At 29.7% G+C, this 24,719-nt stretch overlaps 2 protein-coding genes and 2 long non-coding RNA genes across 7 annotated transcripts; 3 read left to right on the top strand and 1 right to left on the bottom strand.

Annotated features, from left to right (window-relative positions):
- The first annotated feature begins 1,493 nt into the window (after window positions 1–1,493).
- LOC148766736 (metacaspase-9-like) lies at window positions 1,494–3,019 on the top strand. Its single transcript, XM_088825675.1, has 2 exons — window positions 1,494–2,005; window positions 2,147–3,019. Exons 1-2 carry the CDS (start codon window positions 1,630–1,632, stop codon window positions 2,767–2,769), a joined length of 999 nt encoding a protein of 332 aa, XP_088681801.1. The 5' UTR covers window positions 1,494–1,629; the 3' UTR covers window positions 2,770–3,019.
- A 452-nt stretch (window positions 3,020–3,471) lies between these two features.
- LOC148766735 (uncharacterized) lies at window positions 3,472–3,981 on the bottom strand. The gene is made up of 2 exons (XR_016034522.1): window positions 3,879–3,981; window positions 3,472–3,762 (listed from the first exon to the last, which is right to left on the bottom strand). It is a non-coding gene; the product is annotated as an uncharacterized LOC148766735 (long non-coding RNA).
- A 57-nt stretch (window positions 3,982–4,038) lies between these two features.
- Window positions 4,039–9,433, top strand: LOC105976515 (metacaspase-9). Of its 4 annotated transcripts, XM_088825423.1 has the most exons (5): window positions 4,039–4,109; window positions 4,547–4,868; window positions 5,422–5,604; window positions 5,700–8,406; window positions 8,548–9,433. In XM_088825423.1, exons 4-5 carry the CDS (start codon window positions 8,031–8,033, stop codon window positions 9,168–9,170), a joined length of 999 nt encoding a protein of 332 aa, XP_088681549.1. In that variant the 5' UTR covers window positions 4,039–4,109; window positions 4,547–4,868; window positions 5,422–5,604; window positions 5,700–8,030; the 3' UTR covers window positions 9,171–9,433. The 4 variants fall into 4 exon arrangements, with proteins under 4 accessions (XP_088681549.1, XP_088681547.1, XP_088681546.1 ...); XM_088825421.1 differs by lacking the exon at window positions 4,039–4,109 and having other exon boundaries at window positions 4,506–4,843; window positions 5,422–5,600; XM_088825420.1 differs by lacking the exon at window positions 4,039–4,109 and having other exon boundaries at window positions 4,510–4,868; window positions 5,422–5,600.
- Window positions 9,434–10,100: 667 nt separating this feature from the next.
- Window positions 10,101–10,751, top strand: LOC148766734 (uncharacterized). The gene is made up of 2 exons (XR_016034475.1): window positions 10,101–10,165; window positions 10,266–10,751. It is a non-coding gene; the product is annotated as an uncharacterized LOC148766734 (long non-coding RNA).
- The last annotated feature ends 13,968 nt before the right edge of the window (window positions 10,752–24,719 follow it).

Here is a 24,719-nt window from a genome sequence, read left to right as displayed (position 1 = left end):
CTCAAAATCTTAAAATCCCCTCGACAACGCCAAAAGTCAGCTCAAAATTGACCCGAGTAAAGCACAATTGTTCCCTGATTTCACAAATTTTAAAGTCTGAGAGAGTTTTTTAGATAAGGCCTAATTCAATTGGGCCTTGTATCGAAAAATATGTTAAATACAAAATACTTGTAAGATAAGTGATACATTTGAAGTCACGAGGACATTTGCATCCTTTCATTTATATTTAGATGTACGGAGGCCAAGAGGGCATTGACGTTTTAATTAGTACAAAGGAGTATTGGACTGTTTTTTTTTCTGTAACACGGGTATTAGGTAGAAATAATGTGCATTTTTTCAAAAATATAATACGAAATATCGACTAAAATTGCATACAATTTAGACATGGAAAAGATTAAAAAAATTTACTTAACATGTAAACATTTTTTTTTCAATTGAAATCATATATTAATTAAAGAACCAGAGGTAATTGGTAAAATTCACGTATTGTTAATTAAATACCCCACCTAGAACCTAATAAGGGTACTTGTGCCTAATTAACATGTCCTTCAATTTTTCTTAAGTCTTTCTTAATTGTCGTTTCTTAATGCATAAACATCTCGTACGTTCTTGTGCATTATTATTATTATGTTTCAGATTTAATGGGCTTCTGTAGATTATATTCTACCATTAATTTCTTTCATAAAGCCCAATTCAATTCGGGCCTTATATAGAAAAATATATTCTGGGCCGGCCCTGAAGCCCGCGTAATTGTATATATTGTTAATAATTCCTTAGAATTTATTAAAGTTTTGCAGAAGTATGAATTAATGAGTTGTAAAGTCAATTAGACATATATTAAAGTTAAATATGCTAAAGACATTTGGTTGGTCTTTTGATAAATTTTGGTATGAATTGAATTAAAAATTAATTTTCTAATTACAGAGAATATATATAAAAAATTGGTTATATGTTAAATTTGAATATGCTAAAGACATTTGGTTGTAAATTTTGGTATGAATTGAATTTGAAGTCTAACAGTTATGCAACTAATGGTTTTGAGAAATTTCAGTTGGCAAGGAAAAGCATATTATTATTTTACATATATATATAATATAGCTTAATGTTTTCAGTAGTAACTTTAGGTTAAAGAATTGTCTTAATTAACCAGCTAGGTGTTAATTACTGTTAAGAGAAACACAATACAAAATCAAATATGATATTTTGATTAAAGTTTACCATAAGTGTGAATTAATGAGTTGTAAAGTCAATTATGATTTAATTTCCAGATGATTGATAAATATTCTGCAAACAAGAACAGAAGCATTGTTCTGTGAACAAAACATCGATGTGTGTGTCATCACTACTAAAATAGATCAAGAACAAAACTCATGAATCGATCAGGAAAAATATTTACTAATTATCGTTCGAGAAATTTGGGTTATAGAAACGAAAGGTATATGATACTTAACTTTCGGCTAAAGAATATATTTGATGTTACGTTGTAATTAAAACATACCATTACACAGCCAGGCCTTGAACAGTATAAATAGATCCATTAATTAGAGCTCTAAGAAGTACATACATATATATTATAATTAATTACTAGAACGAAAAGAAGAAAAAAACGTAGCACAAGTAAAATATCCAATGGATAACGAGAAAAGAATAGTGAGAGAGTTGAAGTTGCAGGCCGTGCTAGTCGGCTGTAACTATCCAAACTACCCGGAGCCTCACAAGCTCAATGGATGCATTAATGACGTCAAGATGATGAAGAAGATGCTGATTGGCCGATTTGGTTTCGACCGGAAAGCGATTATGGTGTTGACGGACAAACCAGGGAGTAAGAAACTACGAGCGACCGGTCAAAATATAAAGACTCAACTCGGTAATATGATTGCCAAAGCCCTACCCGGTGATCGGCTCTTCTTCTTCTTCGCGGGCCATGGGATTTCTTTCAAAGATAAACAAAATGAGGATCTAATAAGGCATGCCATAGTGGCCTGCGACGACAATAATATTACTTGTAAGTGCACCTATATATATATATATATATATATATATATATATATATATATATATATATATATATATATATATATCTCGATGTTTTTTAATTAATTTGTTTGGACATTTAATTCAATTATTTGATTGCTTTAATTTTCAGGTATGGACTTCAGGCATTATGTGAACCGTTTACCGAAAGATGCAACGCTGACTATAATAGCTGATTCGTGCTACAGTGGTGGACTTATTGATGAAGAGCCTGTACAGGTTGGGCTGCTCCCTAGGAGTTATAATGAAGACAGCAACTATAAACCTAGGAAGCTCCCTTACGAAGCGTATCTCGAACAGCTGTCGTCCAAGACAGGGCTAAACAGTCCGGACATTGGAGTTCACCTGGTCCAGTTGTTCGATTTGGAAGCCAGCATCTTGTTCAGCCTGCCTCCAGATGAGCATCCGAAGCCGCTGAAAGCCGACCAGGGAATTCTACTGAGCGGCTGTGAACCTAATGAGTTAACTTCTGACGAACCTGCAGATGAAAATGGTCCTGCAGGTGGGGCTTTTACTAAAACTGTGGCAGCTATTATCAATGGACACCCTGCACCTATTACGAACAAGCAGTTGGTTATCAGGGCCAGACGCATTTTGGGTAGTAGAAAGGATTATCCGCAGCATCCGTGTCTTTACTGTAGCAGCAAAAACGCGGATGCCATCTTCCTTCGCAAAGCATCTCATGGCCGGGCTGAAATTGGTCAAACATCCGAAGATCGTGTGCTTGAGGACTGATCAGCAATAATATTTAAGTACTTCTCTACATATATATATTACAATAAGGTTCTCTTATTAATAAGTAGTACTAGCTAGAACCATTGCTTTTTATTTCATGTTTGTTGTCTTAATCTTTCTCTCTCTCTATATACTGGCTTGTAATGGTCACTACTTGCATTAATTAGTTCTATATGTTACTGGTAGTTAATTCACCAGTACTGTTTGTGTTTCTTATACTAATTGATCGATTAATTATTAGTTCGTATGTTATTAGACTCTTTATCTTCTCTTACCTACAATTTACACATGACCTTTTAATTATGTAATTTTGTAACTAATTAATATTGTAAGAGAAAAAGCTGCGGGGTTAAAGTGTAATTATGAAAAACCACCTTCCTTTTGAGGAATTACATTCAGCCCTCTGCAGTTAGAAATTTCTTACATCCACCCCTACAAAAGGTGTTAATATAAGAAATCTACAAATTGCAAGGGGTGAATGTAATTATAGAAAATTGAGGGTTTTTTTTGTAAATAGACCTTACCGCATGGTGGGGATTGTAATTTACGTGTGTGTGTTTTTCAAAGGCTAAGTATAAAATAGCAGATGCAAAAGAGAAATTTATTTAATTAGCATATATAGTATATATGTTGCATGCTTTCACACATGCATAATAATGATGAATATATATATATATATATATATATAAAATACCCCATTAATTGAATATAAAGTGTGCATGCATGCATGGATTAAATATAGTTAGACCATACAACGACGGAAGCTGATCAAGATGGGAAGAGGTGGTGGTGGGTGGTTGTGAGGAGGAGTGAGGGTGGTGGAGTTGTGGGGCCCGCAATCGGAGAGACAAACACAGCCATAGTTACATTCAAAATCCTCAAATCTGCTGCAGAAAATGGCACAAGCACGGGGCTCGCATTTCTCCTTTGGATAACACCTCGTTCTCATTCCTTTCTTGCACCTTTTCGATATGATGCGGCCGTCCTCAGCTCCTGCATGCATGCATGTTTTCAATCATCCAACAATAGTACTTGTGTGTAACATGTGTCTTTCATGTGATCGAGTGTGTGTCTAGAGAGAGAGAGAGAAGAGAGAGAAAGTCGAGTACCAGAGACGGAGACGAATAGTAACAACAATAATATGGTGACCATCATATGCAGCAGGTTCTTGTCCATGTTTCTTTTCTGATGAGTGATATATAACGTGACAATATAGTGGTTATAACATAGCATGTTTTATATATAGCTTGTGTTTTTGGAAGAAAACAATATAATTTGCATTAATTATGCACCAATCTTGTGGAACAACTCCAACTTAATTACCATCAAGCTGATAAAAGGTCAAATTAATTTCTTTCTTATCTTGTTATATCTTGTCTCTTTGTAGTTTGTACACACCAATAACCTGTCATCAGCTACAAATTTACTCTTGCATTTTGGTCCCTATAGATTTTATTATTTGCAATTTGGTCCCTCTCGAAATGTTAACTACCCAAGACTCCAATTCATTTTTTTTTTTTTTTTTTTTTTTTGAGTAACAAGACTCCAAAATTTTAAAACACTCTATATTTGTAATTTCACAACTATGCTATTTCAAATTTCTTTAATACCTTAACCTTAAGTTTGCACAAATATTATATATTAACAGTCTCTTGGCCCAGTGGACTTAAAATAATACACCCACTATGTGAGAATGTGGGCCTAATTTCATGTATAGCAATATTCATTTCATTAATCCCCATTCATGCTAATTTATCAAATTGTTGTTATTAGTTAGGTATGAACCTCGGCCGTTTGGTGAAAGATTGTAAGATCAAATCAATCAAAAAATCAAAAAATCAAAAAATAAAAAAAAAATAAAAAAAAAATCAATTGAGCAAATCTGCATCCACTCTTTTCCAATCAAGGAGGAAGAGACTGCGGTAACAAGATCGGAAAGCCGCACACAGTGCCGCTTAATGTGACCGGGAACTGTGGATCTGTTACCGTGTGGATGGTTCCGGCGCCTCGTGGATCTGGAACTGTGGCGGCGCGTGTGCACACGTAACAAGGTTCTTCAGTCTGCCGGAACTGAGTATGTTTTTACCTCGGAAACTGAGGTCAATCATTTCCTGCTGCATTCAATTTCGTGTTTTTTTCCCATCCTTCTATTGGTGTTTCGTATGCTTGCAGTTTAGTTTGTGTTATATTCGAAGTAGCATTGTGTATTTTTATGTTGTTAATAGTTCCTTTTGTTGGTTAATCCAAATAGTATATGACAGTTAGCATTCATGAGCTTGTCAATGTAATTGTACCATAACTTTTGTTAGATGCTAATTTGATTTGGTGTATTGTTGATAGAATCATTTAACTCATGATAATTAAACGATGATATTAGGAGTGCTCTCTAATACGAATTTTTTTTTTTGTGATTATTCTGTAAGATGGTGTGTAGCCGTAATTGTTCTTTAAGTTTAAGAGGATGTTTCATCGGGATTGCTCTTTTAGATGATGTTTAACTGGTTGATATGATTATTTTGTCTTTACAATCCCTGGATCAGGTTGTCATATTTGTATCGTTTAGTTGATCCGTTTGTGTTTCCTCAATCATACATCATTGACTCATAGAGTAACTCATATTATGGTTACTAATTCAAGCTTTCATTATTTCAGGTAACTTTCAAATGTCTGATACTCGATTCCTTACTCCAGACTTTTGGAAGGATACTCGATTCTCAAAAACACCTTTCCAAGAGTACACTGCTCTTACCGCAAAGCCCACCGGCCAGGCAAGATTGTTCACGTAATTGATGAAGTCGAGGCCTGAGCTTTGATGAATGGACCATAATTGAGTAGGTGATTTTCAGCTTGTTTATAATTTTCTTGGTAGTAAAATATCATGTTGATTATGAATTGTAATTTCTCGCTAATTACATTTCAACATTTTGCAGGGGAATGAATGTTGGCCTCTTGCTTTAGAAGTTGTTCATAACGCAGCTGTATCATGCATTCTTCTGAAGACCAAGTCAACAGTGTACCATTGATAAAGTCATAAAACCATGGCACTCGGTTTATTTCGGCATTTTCCAAGGTGCGCTTCCTTATTCAGACCCTTATTTTCCGTTGATCATGTTTGAAATCTGCAATCTGTAGTCTCTCTTGTTTGTATACCCAATTTCGTAAACATGAAGTCTTCTTTGACCCGTTTTCAAAGTAGTTTTCGTTTTCTTAAGTTGTCCCCATTTTCATCATTTTGACGGAATTTACGAGTTGTTTTTTAAGACACACCCTCTTTGGCCCACGACTTTACAAAATTCACTTTGTTTTGGAAAATTCTTCCCATTTTCACCTCTTTGATCCATTTCTCAACCGGAGAACTTAATCTGACTCTTCGACCCGTTTGAGTCACAATAAAAGGATCATAAATAAAGATAACTTGTAATTAGTTACTAATTAATTTCTTCTTGATCCAAACTGATCAATTAGTTAGGTTGTATGTTTCTTAGATGACGAATACTTCAGGGGTGGTCGTAACACAGAGGGTGTTTTCGTTATTACACCACCTGTTAAGGGGTCCTCATGATTGGCCCAAAAAAGAACGAAATAAATTGATGCAATTAACCCAAGTACAATCCTAATCTAATAATTTTTTTCTCAAAATCTTAAAATCCCCTCGACAACGCCAAAAGTCAGCTCAAAATTGACCCGAGTAAAGCACAATTGTTCCCTGATTTCACAAATTTTAAAGTCTGAGAGAGTTTTTTAGATAAGGCCTAATTCAATTGGGCCTTGTATCGAAAAATATGTTAAATACAAAATACTTGTAAGATAAGTGATACATTTGAAGTCACGAGGACATTTGCATCCTTTCATTTATATTTAGATGCACGGAGGCCAAGAGGGCATTGACGTTTTAATTAGTACAAAGGAGTATTGGACTGTTTTTTTTTCTGTAACACGGGTATTAGGTAGAAATAATGTGCATTTTTTCAAAAATATAATACGAAATATCGACTAAAATTGCATACAATTTAGACATGGAAAAGATTAAAAAAATTTACTTAACATGTAAACATTTTTTTTTCAATTGAAATCATATATTAATTAAAGAACCAGAGGTAATTGGTAAAATTCACGTATTGTTAATTAAATACCCCACCTAGAACCTAATAAGGGTACTTGTGCCTAATTAACATGTCCTTCAATTTTTCTTAAGTCTTTCTTAATTGTCGTTTCTTAATGCATAAACATCTCGTACGTTCTTGTGCATTATTATTATTATGTTTCAGATTTAATGGGCTTCTGTAGATTATATTCTACCATTAATTTCTTTCATAAAGCCCAATTCAATTCGGGCCTTATATAGAAAAATATATTCTGGGCCGGCCCTGAAGCCCGCGTAATTGTATATATTGTTAATAATTCCTTAGAATTTATTAAAGTTTTGCAGAAGTATGAATTAATGAGTTGTAAAGTCAATTAGACATATATTAAAGTTAAATATGCTAAAGACATTTGGTTGGTCTTTTGATAAATTTTGGTATGAATTGAATTAAAAATTAATTTTCTAATTACAGAGAATATATATAAAAAATTGGTTATATGTTAAATTTGAATATGCTAAAGACATTTGGTTGTAAATTTTGGTATGAATTGAATTTGAAGTCTAACAGTTATGCAACTAATGGTTTTGAGAAATTTCAGTTGGCAAGGAAAAGCATATTATTATTTTACATATATATATAATATAGCTTAATGTTTTCAGTAGTAACTTTAGGTTAAAGAATTGTCTTAATTAACCAGCTAGGTGTTAATTACTGTTAAGAGAAACACAATACAAAATCAAATATGATATTTTGATTAAAGTTTACCATAAGTGTGAATTAATGAGTTGTAAAGTCAATTATGATTTAATTTCCAGATGATTGATAAATATTCTGCAAACAAGAACAGAAGCATTGTTCTGTGAACAAAACATCGATGTGTGTGTCATCACTACTAAAATAGATCAAGAACAAAACTCATGAATCGATCAGGAAAAATATTTACTAATTATCGTTCGAGAAATTTGGGTTATAGAAACGAAAGGTATATGATACTTAACTTTCGGCTAAAGAATATATTTGATGTTACGTTGTAATTAAAACATACCATTACACAGCCAGGCCTTGAACAGTATAAATAGATCCATTAATTAGAGCTCTAAGAAGTACATACATATATATTATAATTAATTACTAGAACGAAAAGAAGAAAAAAACGTAGCACAAGTAAAATATCCAATGGATAACGAGAAAAGAATAGTGAGAGAGTTGAAGTTGCAGGCCGTGCTAGTCGGCTGTAACTATCCAAACTACCCGGAGCCTCACAAGCTCAATGGATGCATTAATGACGTCAAGATGATGAAGAAGATGCTGATTGGCCGATTTGGTTTCGACCGGAAAGCGATTATGGTGTTGACGGACAAACCAGGGAGTAAGAAACTACGAGCGACCGGTCAAAATATAAAGACTCAACTCGGTAATATGATTGCCAAAGCCCTACCCGGTGATCGGCTCTTCTTCTTCTTCGCGGGCCATGGGATTTCTTTCAAAGATAAACAAAATGAGGATCTAATAAGGCATGCCATAGTGGCCTGCGACGACAATAATATTACTTGTAAGTGCACCTATATATATATATATATATATATATATATATATATATATATATATATATATATATATATATATATCTCGATGTTTTTTAATTAATTTGTTTGGACATTTAATTCAATTATTTGATTGCTTTAATTTTCAGGTATGGACTTCAGGCATTATGTGAACCGTTTACCGAAAGATGCAACGCTGACTATAATAGCTGATTCGTGCTACAGTGGTGGACTTATTGATGAAGAGCCTGTACAGGTTGGGCTGCTCCCTAGGAGTTATAATGAAGACAGCAACTATAAACCTAGGAAGCTCCCTTACGAAGCGTATCTCGAACAGCTGTCGTCCAAGACAGGGCTAAACAGTCCGGACATTGGAGTTCACCTGGTCCAGTTGTTCGATTTGGAAGCCAGCATCTTGTTCAGCCTGCCTCCAGATGAGCATCCGAAGCCGCTGAAAGCCGACCAGGGAATTCTACTGAGCGGCTGTGAACCTAATGAGTTAACTTCTGACGAACCTGCAGATGAAAATGGTCCTGCAGGTGGGGCTTTTACTAAAACTGTGGCAGCTATTATCAATGGACACCCTGCACCTATTACGAACAAGCAGTTGGTTATCAGGGCCAGACGCATTTTGGGTAGTAGAAAGGATTATCCGCAGCATCCGTGTCTTTACTGTAGCAGCAAAAACGCGGATGCCATCTTCCTTCGCAAAGCATCTCATGGCCGGGCTGAAATTGGTCAAACATCCGAAGATCGTGTGCTTGAGGACTGATCAGCAATAATATTTAAGTACTTCTCTACATATATATATTACAATAAGGTTCTCTTATCAATAAGTAGTACTAGCTAGAACCATTGCTTTTTATTTCATGTTTGTTGTCTTAAGCTTTCTCTCTCTATATATATATACTCTACTGGCTTGTAATGGTCACTACTTGCATTAATTAGTTCTATATGTATGCATTAATATTAATATAATCATGATGATCAGGACATTGTTACTAGTAATTAATTCATCGCTATGTTTATTACTAATTGATCGATTAATTAATTAGTTTGTATATATATTAGACTCTTTATCTTCTTTTACCTACAATTTATATTCGTCTCCATCTCCGTTTCTGGTTAATTTCAGAACTGTGCTATTTCAAGTTTCGTTAATACTTTGGTTAAGTCTGCATAAATATATTAGCAACTGGTGTACAAAATTGTAGTGACAGTCTCTCGGCCCAGTGGGACTTAAAATTGTAAACCCAATATTGAGAGAATATGGGCCTAATTTCATGTACACCAATATTCATTTCATTAATCCCCCATTATATTAATGCTAATTTATGAAATTGTTAGTATTAAATTTGTTAAGTATGATTAGTACTAAGAAGAAAATAGTTTGTTAGGTGAAAGACAGTAAGATCAAATCAATTGTTAGTACAACGAAGGAAGCATGATCCTCAAATCTACGGTAAGTAATGGTGCATATCATAGGTTAGTAGTGTCGAGATTAGTGCAGATAAGACGAGAATACGATTAAATTTATATTGTGTTGTTGACTAGTGCAGATAAGATGAGAATACGATTAAATTTATATTGTGCTGTTGACGATGATAAGTTCATTAAAGAAAGATTGATACGTAATTAATGCACATTATCAATCTGCCAAGAGAAACGGCTATAAAACATGCAATTTTTATAGCAACTCATCACAAAGAAACATGGACAAGCAATTCCAGATTGTCATCACCATATTGCTCTTACTATTCATCTCTGGTAGTAATGGACTCTCTCTCTCTCTCTCTCTCTCTCTCTCTCTCTCTCTCTCATTTGCAATATTAATGTTCGATGACTGAAAACATATATATATATGCAGGAGTACTAGTAAATGATGCGGATGGGAGAAAAAACTGCACGAAGAGAATGACAACAAGGTGTTACCCAAAGGAGGTATGCGAGCCACGTGCTTGCGCCATAGGATGTTGGACAATCGGTCGCTTTGAGGACGCTGAATGTGATAAACAAGTTTGTTATTGTCTGTCTGGTTGCCGCCCCAACTCCACCACCACTTATAGCGGCCACCACCTGTCTCTTCATACCCCCACTTCCGTTCGTTGTCTCGTCTAATAATCCATTCATAATAAAGTAATATTTGGACAATATATGCTTGTGAAGGTGCATTAACTTATTTGTTCAAGATTTGGACACTAGGCCCAACTTACCACCATTCAGTTCTAAGTCCAGTTGGGCCTAATGAAAAATGAAGTTCAGCCCATAAATTAGTTAAAACTAGGCCCAAAATATTTAAAGTCATAAGAATTAATCTATATAATATATAAATTGAAACCCTCATTGCTTAGAATTTCGACATTTGGCATCCATGTCATCGACACGTGGAAATCTACATGTCATCCTATTCATTTTGACACATGTCATTATTTATTACTTTGATATATTCCATTTTTATTTACCAGCATTAATTGACGATTTGTCTAACTTACCAAAAAGTTGCCCGAATCATTAATTAGTATTTTAATATGGAAATAATATATTATATCATAACAACTTTGATACATTTTAAAAACTAAATTAATATTAGTAGAATTCGAAATGTTTATTGTTGTGTTTAAATATATTTATTATATAATGCTGTACATTATTTATTAATCATTATAGAATTTGATTTTTTTTTTTTAACTATATTTCGGATTAGAAAACCAACAATATCAATTAAAATCTTTATCAAATTTATATACTATTGATAAATAGTATATATATATATATATATATATATATATATATATATATATATATATATATATATATATATATATATATATATATATATATATATATATATATATATATATATATATATATATATATATATATATATATATATATATATATATATATATAAACAGTTAGGTGGCGATAATCTGCCTCAAATTGTTAGTCGAAAACAACTCAATCAACTATTTTATTCCCGAAACTTAATTTGCCTCAAATACATGCTTACTTTTTGTGTTTTTCATTTTTTTTTCAATTAGTTTTTCAATTATCTATTCATTACTAAGTATTTTATTCAACCTTTTTTTTTTTCTTTTCATGTAATGTACTATTGATTACACATTTTATTAAAGTATAAATCTTATTCCTCCACCAAATCCGCTATTTTCAACCGATGGAATAATTAGTTTGTAATACAATTATACGTTTCAATTTACATTCAAACAATCCACATTTTTTCTATGATTATTTCCGTAAATATCATTTTTTTAGTATACAAATCATGGAAATCTTATAATTTACCCATTTATATTCAATCAATCCGGATTTCTTCTACATTAATTACACAATTATATTAATCATAATATAATTTCCTAATTTATCAAAATCTAAAAAATCTTATTACACCACATCCTAAACACTATAAATACTCTATTGTTTTCACTTATTTATTCACATAGCCAGCCACAACACACGTAATTTTTTTTTGTTTGCTCTGTTTTCATTTTTTATTCCCCATTAACTTTTTTGTTTTCATTTGAACGTTTAGTAGTTCTTGATAAAAAAAATTGTTGGATTTCATTCTTATTTTTTTGTTCTTGATATTCTTTTTTGCATTATTATTCCTTCTTATTGTTTTCCAATGTATTGTTGTTTGCTAAATATTGATAATTCTGTCATTCTTATTTTTTGTTTGTTATTCACTTTTATTTGTTTTTATTTTTGTGAATACGTTATTCTTTATATATATATCCCTTTTAATTTATTTTTGTTGATTTTTTTTAATGTTATTCTTCATGCCAATATTATTTTCATTTAAATTTTACGTTCTTATTTTTGTTTCATTGTAGTGTTTTTTATTGACTTAACTAAAGCATTATTGTTCGTTATTGTAGTTTACATATTAAAAATTTTTCAAGAAATGATTTTTATATTTTGCAATGAATAAATCTTTTGTTTCATTGTAGTGCCGTAATTTATTCATCAACTCAACCCTTTTGTTTAGATTGTCTTTTTTTTTTTTCTTTCTTTTAATTTGAGTTATTTATTTTTTGTTTGTTTGATGTTGTACATACATGGATATCATCATTGTGTACGTAGTAACCGGTAACATTGTAAAAAAGGAAATTAAATTGCGGTCACATGCAAGCGTTGCCATATTTTCGGCTCACGATGATGAACTTCACGATAACATTGTTTTGGACAACAATTCAATAATGTTATTATTCTATGTATGTAAATGATATCATAATTTTTTTTTTCTTTCCCACATTAACAATTTGAATTTTAAATTAAATATTTCTTTATTTGCCTTTTATCAATCTATAAAATCATATTGAATAATCTTATTTTTATTGTTTTTTATGTATGTCACCTTAAGTTTTTCATTCCTTTATTAATGTAATTACTTGAATTAATTGATATCAAATTGCACGATTTGCTCTATCGATATTTATATAAATTGAAATCCTCATAGCTTAAAAAATCCACATTTTGCATACCTATGTGTCGTCCCAGTCACATCCTATGTGGTATCGGTCTTTTTCTCATTTTTTTTCCCTATTTCCGAGTGCATTTAATTTTGTTAATTTGTTTCTATAATTATTTTTTATTTCTTTCCTTTATTTGTAGTCACATTATTTATAATTAATCTTATTATGGTAGTTTATAAACACACAATCAAAAATAGGTTTCTTAATGTTTTTTAAAAACCATTTCTTTGGACTAACTTCACTTCCAGAAATCATTTCACACGTGCAACAAAAAATAAAAAGGATATAGTGACTTTTTTGTTGATTTCCTTAATATATGGTCGTCTTAATCAAGTGATTTTATTATTATTTGAGCATTGATTTTGTGATAATTTATAATTGATTAAATTTTTAATTTTTTTTATTAATTTTACACATTTTCCTTTTTTTTCGAATTTTACTTAGTTTCCAGAATTAGTGTTATTATTATTATTATTATTATTATTATTATTATTATTATTATTATTATTATTATTATTATTATTATTATTATTATTATTATTTCCTTCGATACTTCGGAACATAATGATACAAATGAACAAATGTAATTTAAATCAAATATCAGCTAATAAAATTCAAATTTATACATATATTTTCTTGGTGGTTGTTTTTGGAACGTATATTAATGATTTGCATATCATACTCAAATCATATGAATCAATCAAACAAAAATAGTCACCGAATTTCAGCGTTTAACTTTCAAATTCAAATCAAAGTAGTTACCGAATTTCAAATTAAAATGTTGACCATATATATATTCAATGAGATTAATATATTTTCCTAAATTTGTTTTTACTTTATCTCACGCAAATATAAAAGCCATCCAACGCCTTATCCCAATTTTTCACACCTAATTTACAGTTCTTAAGTTTAATTATAGTCATGACCTATAGCAATTTGAAAAGCTTCAATTTGGATTGAAATGTCTGATTTCGCTACACTTATGTATCTTGCTTCTTTTATAGTGGCGAGACTCACGTTTTTTTTTTTTTTTTTTTTTAATTATCGGGAATTAGGATTCCTTTTACTTAACCTATTAAACAATAATTGTAATAATATTAATTTTTTATTTATGTATTTTTCTTAACTTTCCATTCCTCAGGCTGAATACATGCTTCATTACTGAGTTGTAAGGCCAGCTGAAGTTGGTATAACAGTAGCAATGAACAATAAGGAAGCTTGAAATGGATCATATATTCCTGTACAATTATGATTTATTTTACGTATATTATGATAAACTAAAATTATGTAAATTATACTCGATATATTTTGCTGCCTTTTTTACTATCATCAAATTGTTTGGTAATCATTTTACTTATTTTGCTTAAAGAATTATATAATGTTGAAAGTCACTGTCTCACTGAGATAATTGTGGTAGGGCCGAAAGCTTATTTTTGCAATGCATATATCAACTACAAATTATACAATATTAAAAACACTAAATAGCCACAAATTTCCGTGTCCATCGAACCATTTTTTTCATTACTTTGATAATTACTAATAATGCGAACTATAATAAGGATTAGTATTGATTTTAGTATTAGTGTTAATATTAGTATTAGTATTAAAATTATAATTATCATTATGATTAGTGTTAGGATTAGTATTAGAATTATAATTAAGATTTACATTAAAGATTAGGAATAAGATTAGCATTAGGGTTAGAATTGTGATTAAGATTAACATTAGCATTACCATATTGGGATTAGTATTAATATTATCATTACCATTAGCATTAAGGTTAACATTAGCATTATCAGTGGTATTAATATTAATTACATATTAGTACTACGATAAAAATTATGATTATGATTAGTATTAGAACTAGAATTGGCGTTAGTATTAATATTAGGATGAGTATTAGTATTATATAATTAGGATTACCAATACGATTATGATTAATATTATGGATAAGATTACCATTAGAATTAATACTAGAATTAGTATTTGGATTAGGATTAGGATTAATTAGGGTTATAATTAGGTTTAGGAGTAGGATTAACATTAGTGTTAGAATTAGCATTAGCATTAGGATTAGCATTACCATTAATATAGGAATTAGTATAAAGATTAGTATTAGAATTAGGAATACGATTGCCATCATCATAAGCGTTGAGATTATAGTTTGTATTAGTATAAGTAGTAGTATTAGGATTATGACTATGATTAGGATTAGAATTGGAATTATGATTAGCATTAACATTAGCATTATTATCAGGATTGAAATTATGATTAGCATTTGCATTATTATTATTATTATTAGGATTGAAATTATGATTAGTATTATGTTTAGTATCAGTGTCAGTTTTATGATTAGGATTAAGATTATGATTATGATTAAGATTAGGATTAAGATTAGGATAGTATAAAGATTAGCATTAGCATGAACTTTAGCATTAGGATTAGCATTAGCATTAGCATATTAGCATTAGCATTAATATAGGGATTAGTATAAAGATTAGTATTAGAATTAGGATTACGATTGCCATTATCATTAGCGCTGAGATTATAGTTTGTATTAGTATAAGTAGTAGTATTAGGATTATGACTATGATTAGAATTAGAATTAGAATTATGATTAGCATTAACATTAGTATTATTATTGGGATTGAAATTAGGATTAGCATTTGCATTATTATTATTATTATTATTATTAGGATTGGAATTATGATTAGTATTAGGGTTAGTATTAGTGTCAGTTTTATGATTAGGATTAAGATTAGGATTGGCATTATCATTAGCATTAGCATTAGCATTAGGATTAGCATTTGCATTAATATTAGCATATTAGCATTAGCATTAATATAGGGATTAGTATAAAGATTAGTATTAGAATTAGGATTACAATTGCCATTATCATTAGCGTTGAGATTATAGTTTGTATTAGTATAAGTAGTAGTATTAGGATTATAATTATGATTAGGATTAGAATTGGAATTATGATTAGCATTAACATTAGTATTATTATTGGGATTGAAATTATGATTAGCATTTGCATTATTATTATTATTATTATTATTATTATTATTATTATTATTATTATTATTATTATTATTAGGATTGGAATTATGATTAGTATTAGGGTTAGTATTAGTGTCAGTTTTATGATTAGAATTAAGATTATGATTATGATTAAGATTAGGATTAAGATTAGGATTGGCATTAGCATTAACATTAGCATTAGCATTTGCATTAGCATATTAGCATTAGCATTAATATAGGGATTAGTATAAGGATTAGTATTAGAATTAGGATTACGATTGCCATTATCATTAGCGTTGAGATTATAGTTTGTATTAGTATAAGTAGTAGTATTAGGATTATGACTATGATTAGGATTAGAATTGGAATTATGATTAGCATTAACATTAGTATTATTATCGGGATTGAAATTATGATTAGCATTCGCATTATTTTTATTATTAGGATTGGAATTATGATTAATATTAGGGTTAGTATTAGTGTCAGTTTTATGATTATGATTATGATTATGATTATGATTAAGATTAGGATTAAGATTAGGATTGGAATTAGCATTAGCACGAGCATTAGCATTAGGATTAGCATTAGCATTAGCATATTAGCAGTAGCATTAATATAGGGATTAGTATAAAGATTAGTATTAGAATTAGGATTACGATTGCCATTATCATTAGCGTTGAGATTATAGTTTGTATTAGTATAAGTAGCAATATTAGGATTATGAATACGATTAGGATTAGAATTGGAATTATGATTAGCATTAACATTAGTATTATTATTGAGATTGAAATTATGATTAACATTTGCATTATTATTATTATATTTATTAGGATTGGAATTATGATTAGTATTAGGGTTAGTATTAGAGTCAGTTTTATGATTAGGATTAAGATTATGATTATGATTAAGATTAGGATTGACATTAGCATTAGCATTAGCATATTAGCATTAGCATTAATATAGGGATTAGTATAAAGATTAGTATTAGAATTGGATTACGATTGCCATTATCATTAGCGTTGAGATTATAGTTTGTATTCGTATAAGTAGTAGTATTAGGATTATGACTATGATTAGAATTAGAATTGGAATTATGATTAGCATTAACATTAGTATTATTACTGGGATTGAAATTTTGATTAGCATTTGCATTATTATTATTATTATTATTATTATTATTATTATTATTATTATTATTATTATTATTATTATTATTATTATTATTATTATTATTATTATTATTATTATTATTATTATTATTATTATTATTATTATTATTATTATTATTATTATTATTATTATTATTATTATTATTATTATTATTATTATTATTATTATTATTATTATTATTATTATTATTATTATTATTATTATTATTATTATTATTATTATTATTATTATTATTATTATTATTATTATTATTATTATTATTATTATTATTATTATTATTATTATTATTATTATTATTATTATTATTATTATTATTATTATTATTATTATTATTATTATTATTATTATTATTATTATTATTATTATTATTATTATTATTATTATTATTATTATTATTATTATTATTATTATTATTATTATTATTATTATTATTATTATTATTATTATTATTATTATTATTATTATTATTATTATTATTATTATTATTATTATTATTATTATTATTATTATTATTATTATTATTATTATTATTATTGGAATTATGATTAGTATTAGGGTTAGTATTAGTGTCAGTTTTATGATTAGGATTAAGATTAGGATTGGCATTAGCATTAGCATTAGCATTAGCATTAGCATTAGTATTAGCATTAGTCTTAGCATTAGCATTAGCATTAATATAGGGATTAGTATAAAGGTTAGTATTAGAATTAGGATTACAATTGCCATTATCATTAGCGTTGAGATTATAGTTTGTATTAGTATACGTAGTAGTATTAGGATAATGACTATGATTATGATTAGAATTGGAATTATGATTAGCATTAACATTAATATTATTATTGGGATTGAAATTATGATTAGCATTTGCATTATTATTATTATTATTATTAGGATTGGAATTATGATTAGTATTAGGGTTAGAATTAGTGTCAGTTTTATGATTATGATTAAGATTATGATTATGATTAAGATTAGGATTGGCATTAGCATTAGCATTAGCATTAGGATTAGCATTAGCATTAGCATATTATCATTAGCATTAATATAGGGATTAGTATAAAGATTAGTATTAGAATTAGGATTACGATTGCCATTATCATTAGCGTTGAGATTATAGTTTGTATTAGTATAAGTAGTAGTATTAGGATTATGACTATGATTAGGATTAGAATTGGAATTATGATTAGCATTAACATTAGTATTATTATCGGGATTGAAATTACGATTAGCATTTGCATTATTATTATTATTAGGATTGGAATCATGATTAGTATTAGGGTTAGTATTAGTGTCGGTTTTATGATTAGGATTTTGATTATGATTATGATTAAGATTAGGATTAAGATTAGGATTGGCATTAGCATGAGCATTAGCATTAGGATTAGCATTAGCATTAGCATTAATATAGGGATTAGTATAAAGATTAGTATTAGAATTAGGATTACGATTGCCATTATCATTAGCGTTGAGATTATAGTTTGTATTAGTATAAGTAGTAGTATTAGGATTATGACTATGATTAGAATTAGAATTGGAATTATGATTAGCATTAACATTATTATTATTATTGGGATTGAAATTATGATTAGCATTTGCATTATTATTATTATTATTATTATTATTATTATTATTATTGGAATTATTATTGGAATTATGATTAGTATTAGGGTTAGTATTAGTGTCAGTTTTATGATTATGATTAAGATTATGATTATGATTAAGATTAGGATTAAGATTAGGATTGTCATTAGCATAGCATTAGCATTAGCATTAGGATTAGCATTAGCATTAGCATATTAGCAGTAGCATTAATATAGGGATTAGTATAAAATTAGTATTAGAATTAGGATTATGATTGCCATTATCATTAGTGTTGAGATTATAGTTTGTATTAGTATAAGTAGTAGTATTAGGATTATGACTATGATTAAGATTAGAACTGGAATTATGATTAGCATTAACATTAGTATTATTATTGGGATTGAAATTATGATTAGCATTTGCATTATTATTATTATTATTCGGATTGGAATTATGATTAGTATTAGGGTTAGTATTAATGTCAGTTTTATGATTATGATTATGATTAGGATTATGATTATGATTAAGATTATGTTTAAGATTAGGATTAAGATTAGGATTGGGATTATGATTGAGATTAGAATTAGAATTATGATTTGAATTAATATTATTATTAAGATTAATATTAGTATTAGTATAAATATTAGTATTAGTATTAGTATTAGTATTAATTTTAATTTTATTATTGAAAGTAGTGTTAGTGTTAGTGTTAGTGTTAGTGTTAGTGTTAGTGTTAGTGTTAGTGTTAGTGTTAGTGTTAGTGTTAGTGTTAGTGTTAGTGTTAGTGTTAGGGTTAGTGTTAGTGTTAGTGTAAGTGTTAGTGTTAGTATTTGTATAAGTATTAGTTTTAGTTTTAGTGTTAGTGTTAGTATTAGTATTAGTATTAGTATTAGTATTAGTATTTGAATTAGTATTGGTAGTGGTATTGGCATTAGGGATGGCAATTTGACCCGCCCCGACGGATCCCCGGCCCGCCCCGCCCCGAAATTTTCGGGTATTACCCGCCCCGAAAAAAAATGGGGCGGGTATGGGGATTGAATTTTTTTTTTTGACCGGGTACGGGTACGGGGATGGGTTTGCCTATACCCGCCCCGTAGACCCGCCCCGTACCCGTTCCCGTACCCGCCTCGCATTATTTATATATATAATATATATTTTTTAATTATTACATTAAATATAAATAATTAAATAGTAGGAATATATTAAATATTAGTTTAAATGGGGATTTTTAGGTTTCCATTATATAATTAAATATTAGTATTATAATTAAATATTGATTTATTTGTTGAAATAAATCATTAAATTGCATATTTATTTATTAAAAAAAAAGAAAAATAAAAAAGACGGGGATTTTTACCCGTAGGGATTTTAAGGGGCGGGTATGGGGATTCTTTTAATACCCGTGGGGATTTTTTACGGGGATGGGGATGGGGATTTTCATAGCGGGGCGGGGATGGGGATTGCAAAACCCGCCCCATACCCGCCCCATTGCCATCCCTAATTGGCATTGGCATTGGCATTGGTATTGGTATTGGTATTAGTAGTAGGAGTAGGATTAAGATTATGAATAGTATTAGTATTAGTATTAGTTTTAGTTTTAATATTAGTTTTAGTTTTAGTATTAGTATTAGTGTTAGTGTTAGTGTTAGTGTTAGTGTTAGTGTTAGTGTTAGTTTTAGTATTAGTAGTATTAGTAATAGTAATAGTAATAGTAATAGTATTAGTATTAGTATTAGTAATAGTATTAATATTAGTATCGTGTTAAGAATTCGGATTACAATTATCATTTGGATTAGTATTAAGGTTAGGATTATGATTATGATCGGTATTATACATTGCATTAGGATTACGATGACGATTGGGATTAAGACTATTGTTAGAACAATATTAGGATTATGTTTATGATTAGGATTATGATTAAGATTAGGGTTAGGATTAGGATTATCATTATCATTAGAATTAGGAGTAGACCAACGATGATGCTTAGGATTAGAATTAGCATTAGGGTTTTAGGATTAGGTTTAGCATTAACATTATGATTAAGATTAGCATTACCAGATTATGATTAGTATTAGTATTATCATTAGCATTAGTATTAGCATCAGCATTAACATAGCATTAGCATCAACATTGATAACATTAGCATTAGCATTAGCATTATCATTATCATTAACATTAGCATTAGAATTAGTATTAGGATTAGAGTCGAAATTATGCGTTGTATTAGCATTAGTTAACATTAGTATTAGTATTAGTTTATGATTAATATCACTATTAGTATTCTGATTAGTATTAGTATTACTATTAGTTTTCGGATAAGAATAAGGATTATGTTTACCGTTGGAATTAGAATTAGGAATAGTATTAGAATTAAGATTATCATTACTATTGGGGTTAGAATTATTATTAGGATTAATATTAGGCTGAGGATCAGGATTATGATTTTGAATAGATTTAGGATTAGGTTAATAATTAGGATTAAGTGAATGATTATGATTATGATTAGTATTATAATTAAGATTATAATTAATATTAGTATTGAAATTATGATTAACATTAAGATTATGAATGGAATTAGCATTTGCATTAGGATTAGGATTAACATTAACATTAGCATTACCATATTCGGATTAGTATCACCATGATCATTAGCATAAGTATTAGCATTAGCATTAGGATTAACATTAATAATAGAATTAGCATTAGCATAGCACTACCATTAGTATTAGCATTAGTATTATGGTTAATATTAAGATTAGTATTAGAATTAATTTTACAATTAACATTATTATTAGTGTTGAGATTAAAAATTCTATTAGTATTAGTATTAGTAGTAGTAGTATTAGGATTAGGACTATGATTAGGATTACAGCTAGAATTATGATTAGCATTGGTTTTAGTATTAGGATTAATATTACTAATCAATATCATTATTAGGATTGGAATTATGATTAGAATTAGGTTTAGTATTAGTGATAGTATTATGATTTGGACTAAGATTAGGATTATGATTATGATAAGGATTAAGATTAGGATTGAGATTAAGATTAGTATTAGGTTTTGAATTAGTATTAGTATTAGTATTAGTATTAGCATTAGCATTAGGATTAGTATTAGTATTAGTATTAGTATTAGTATTAGTATTAGTATTAGTATTAGTATTAGTATTAGTATTAGTATTAGTATTAGTATTAGTATTAGTATTAGTATTAGTATTAGTATTAGTATTAGTATTAATATGAGTATGAGTATGAGTACGAGTACGAGTATGAGTATTAGTATTAGTATTAGTATTAGTAATAGTGTTAGTGTTAGTGTTAGTGTTAGTGTTAGTGTTAGTGTTAGTGTTAGTGTTAGTATTAAAATTATGATTATAATTAAGATTACAATTATAATTAGCATTACGTTTAGGATTAGGTTTAGCATTAACATTATTATTAGGATAAACATTACTAGATTATGATTAGTATTAGCATTATCAATATGGTTAGTAATCTTGATACTCATACTAATACATTTCAATAATATACTAATTCAAAGCTCCACATGCAGCATTATACAACAAAGTCCACATGCAGTTTGTTGTCTAAAGAAAAGCTAATTATATGAAACGAGACACCAATGATGCACATGTACTGTTTCGAGACACTTGACAAGACAATGAAATTAATACTTGATTCAGAGATGCCATTCGGAAGGAAGGTTGTAGTTCTTGGAGGGGGCCAGAAGATTGTGCAATGGAACAAGGCTTCAAATTATTAATATGGGAAAACACGTTCTCAACAGGATCCTATCCGATAAACATGTTGGTGATATGGTGTTTATTCCTAGAATGACTTTAGTACTATCCAACTCTGCATTGAGCATATATGTTTTCAAAAATGATCAGCGCTTTCATTTATGATATGCCCTGCATCGCGTTCCTGTGTGTTTATTGAGCTTTCTTCACTTCAGCGACATGCGCTTTGCATTGCTTTATAGAAGAGAGAGAGGCCTTTGAGCGTGAAAAACAAGGGCAAACAATAGAAAGGATAGTCCCTTGCGTGTTCGCGCGAACTACAACTACTAGAAAATTGTGAGATCATTAGTGAAAGATGGACCAACGACGATCCTATCCTCAAAGAGAAGGATGAGTAATAAATTCCAGCGACGTCAGTTTCCGCTGCTGGTATCATTCGCAATGACAATCAATAAAAGTAAAGGATAGACTCTTTCTCACGTAGGCCTGTATTGCCGAGACATGTTTTCAGTCACGGGCAACTCTATGTTGCACTCTCGAGAGTTAAGAGTCGAAGTGGCATATATATTTTGATTAACTCGGAATCTGGTGATACGACCAACGTTACAAATAATGTTGTATACAAGGATGTTTTCAGCGTATATGAAGGTAATTTTATATAAAAAAAAATTACAATATTCAATGACGACCTTTATTATTTATTATTTATATGTTTTGTTATTCCTCATTTGTAGGTTTATTTTAATTGTACTACGAACTTGCCATGGACTTCGCTCACTATATATCATGAAGGTAATTCTTTTACAATGGTTTTATGCCATTAAACAATTATATTGGTATTGTTTTGTAACAATTTACATATTTCGTATGACCATTGTACAACATACGCAGGTCAATTGCATTGTATTGGGTTCGTTCCATGCGTATAGGGAGGTTGGTATCAAACAAAATAACAGTGATTGTTTGGATCAAATGCAATATTTGAACGTTCATATGTCATTGTGGTTGCTAAAATTTGGGACCAACGATATATTCGCTCTGTGTTGTGGAAATTTAAACCTTCGATGTTTAGTTTTTTCATTTATTTCGGCTTATTTCATCACTTCCACAATACAAATTACTTATTTTTCTTTAATATTTTTTTTGGATTACATAACAACAATTAATCTTACTATTTCGAGAACCTTTTTTAATATTCAATATTTGTTTTACGATGAATACCCCGTGCATCGCACGGGTGCAGTACTAGTTAAAGCAAAAGATAAACCCACTGCAGTCCCAAACATCAGATTGATATGGGCCCACTCCATAATTAAACCAGGCCCAAATAAGGTCCGTTTGTAGATTCACTAAGGGCTCGTTCGGTTACCTAATTAATTAAGACCTATTCCAGGCCCATTAAATAACTAATACAGGCTCACTCCAGTTCATGAATCATACTAAACCGGCCTCGATTGTTGTCTCGGACTAAACCGGGTTCCCCTCAGCCAGCCCAAAATCTATGTTCAAATTGGGCCATTTTACAAAATAGGAAAGATTGGGGTACCGGTAAACAATTATTAAGTTCATGTAAAATTTCATATACGATTTCAGTTTGAGTTTGAAATTTTAGTTCAATGCCCGGCAATAATAAATACATTATACAGGTATACACAGAGTTTAATGTCGAGGTAGGGTACAATCGTAAATTGGAACAAATAAACAACTAATTATTAAGTGTAAATGGAGAAAAACATCGCTATATCTAAAACCATGTAGAGTTTAGGCAGTTTCATGAAATAAGATAACGATAGAGTAACAAGCATCGGGCTGGGTACATCCAAACAAGATAAGATAATCATAGCACTTGTTAGAAAAACGCTATTACGATCGATGTGATGTGAACTGTGTTGCAGGGCCGACTCTAGTGCATAGGCAACTTAGGCCTATGCCTAGGGACCCCAAACTATCTGTAATATCAATAGGGTCCCCTAAATTATGTGTATTATAAATTAGGGCTCCCAAATTTGATATTTTTTATATATATATTTTCATAAAACTAAACAAAAATATTTATATGTGATGCTGCTAAAATATAGCTCACCTAGGGTGGTGTAGAAAATGAACTGGGAGAGCAAAGCGGATCAGTAGCTTGACAACTTGATGATCCTGATGTACCTGCGATCATAGAACACGTGAACTAGGCCGGGGGTTGATCCGGCGGAAACCCCTCCGACGCTCAAGTCAGACGTGCTGATCATAGAAATAGTCCAGAGAATACAGTTAATAGTATTGCTCAGTTAATAGGACGTACCTTATGGAATGAGTTCAAATGTGT

Source organism: Erythranthe guttata, chromosome 11 (assembly GCF_056151865.1).
Source record: "Erythranthe guttata isolate IM_541 chromosome 11, IM_541, whole genome shotgun sequence".
Lineage (NCBI taxonomy): Eukaryota > Viridiplantae > Streptophyta > Magnoliopsida > Lamiales > Phrymaceae > Erythranthe > Erythranthe guttata.
Note: the sequence above shows the minus strand (reverse complement) of the source record. Positions and strands in the feature narration are given on the sequence as shown.

Excerpts from the sequence above, each read along its gene's own strand:
- LOC148766736 (XM_088825675.1), top strand. The coding sequence starts at position 1,630 with ATGGATAACGAGAAAAGAATAGTGAGAGAGTTGAAGTTGCAGGCCGTG. Across the intron at positions 2,006-2,146 it reads CGACGACAATAATATTACTT|GTATGGACTTCAGGCATTAT; the intron begins GTAAGTGCACCT and ends TTTAATTTTCAG.
- LOC105976515 (XM_088825423.1), top strand. The coding sequence starts at position 8,031 with ATGGATAACGAGAAAAGAATAGTGAGAGAGTTGAAGTTGCAGGCCGTG. Across the intron at positions 8,407-8,547 it reads CGACGACAATAATATTACTT|GTATGGACTTCAGGCATTAT; the intron begins GTAAGTGCACCT and ends TTTAATTTTCAG.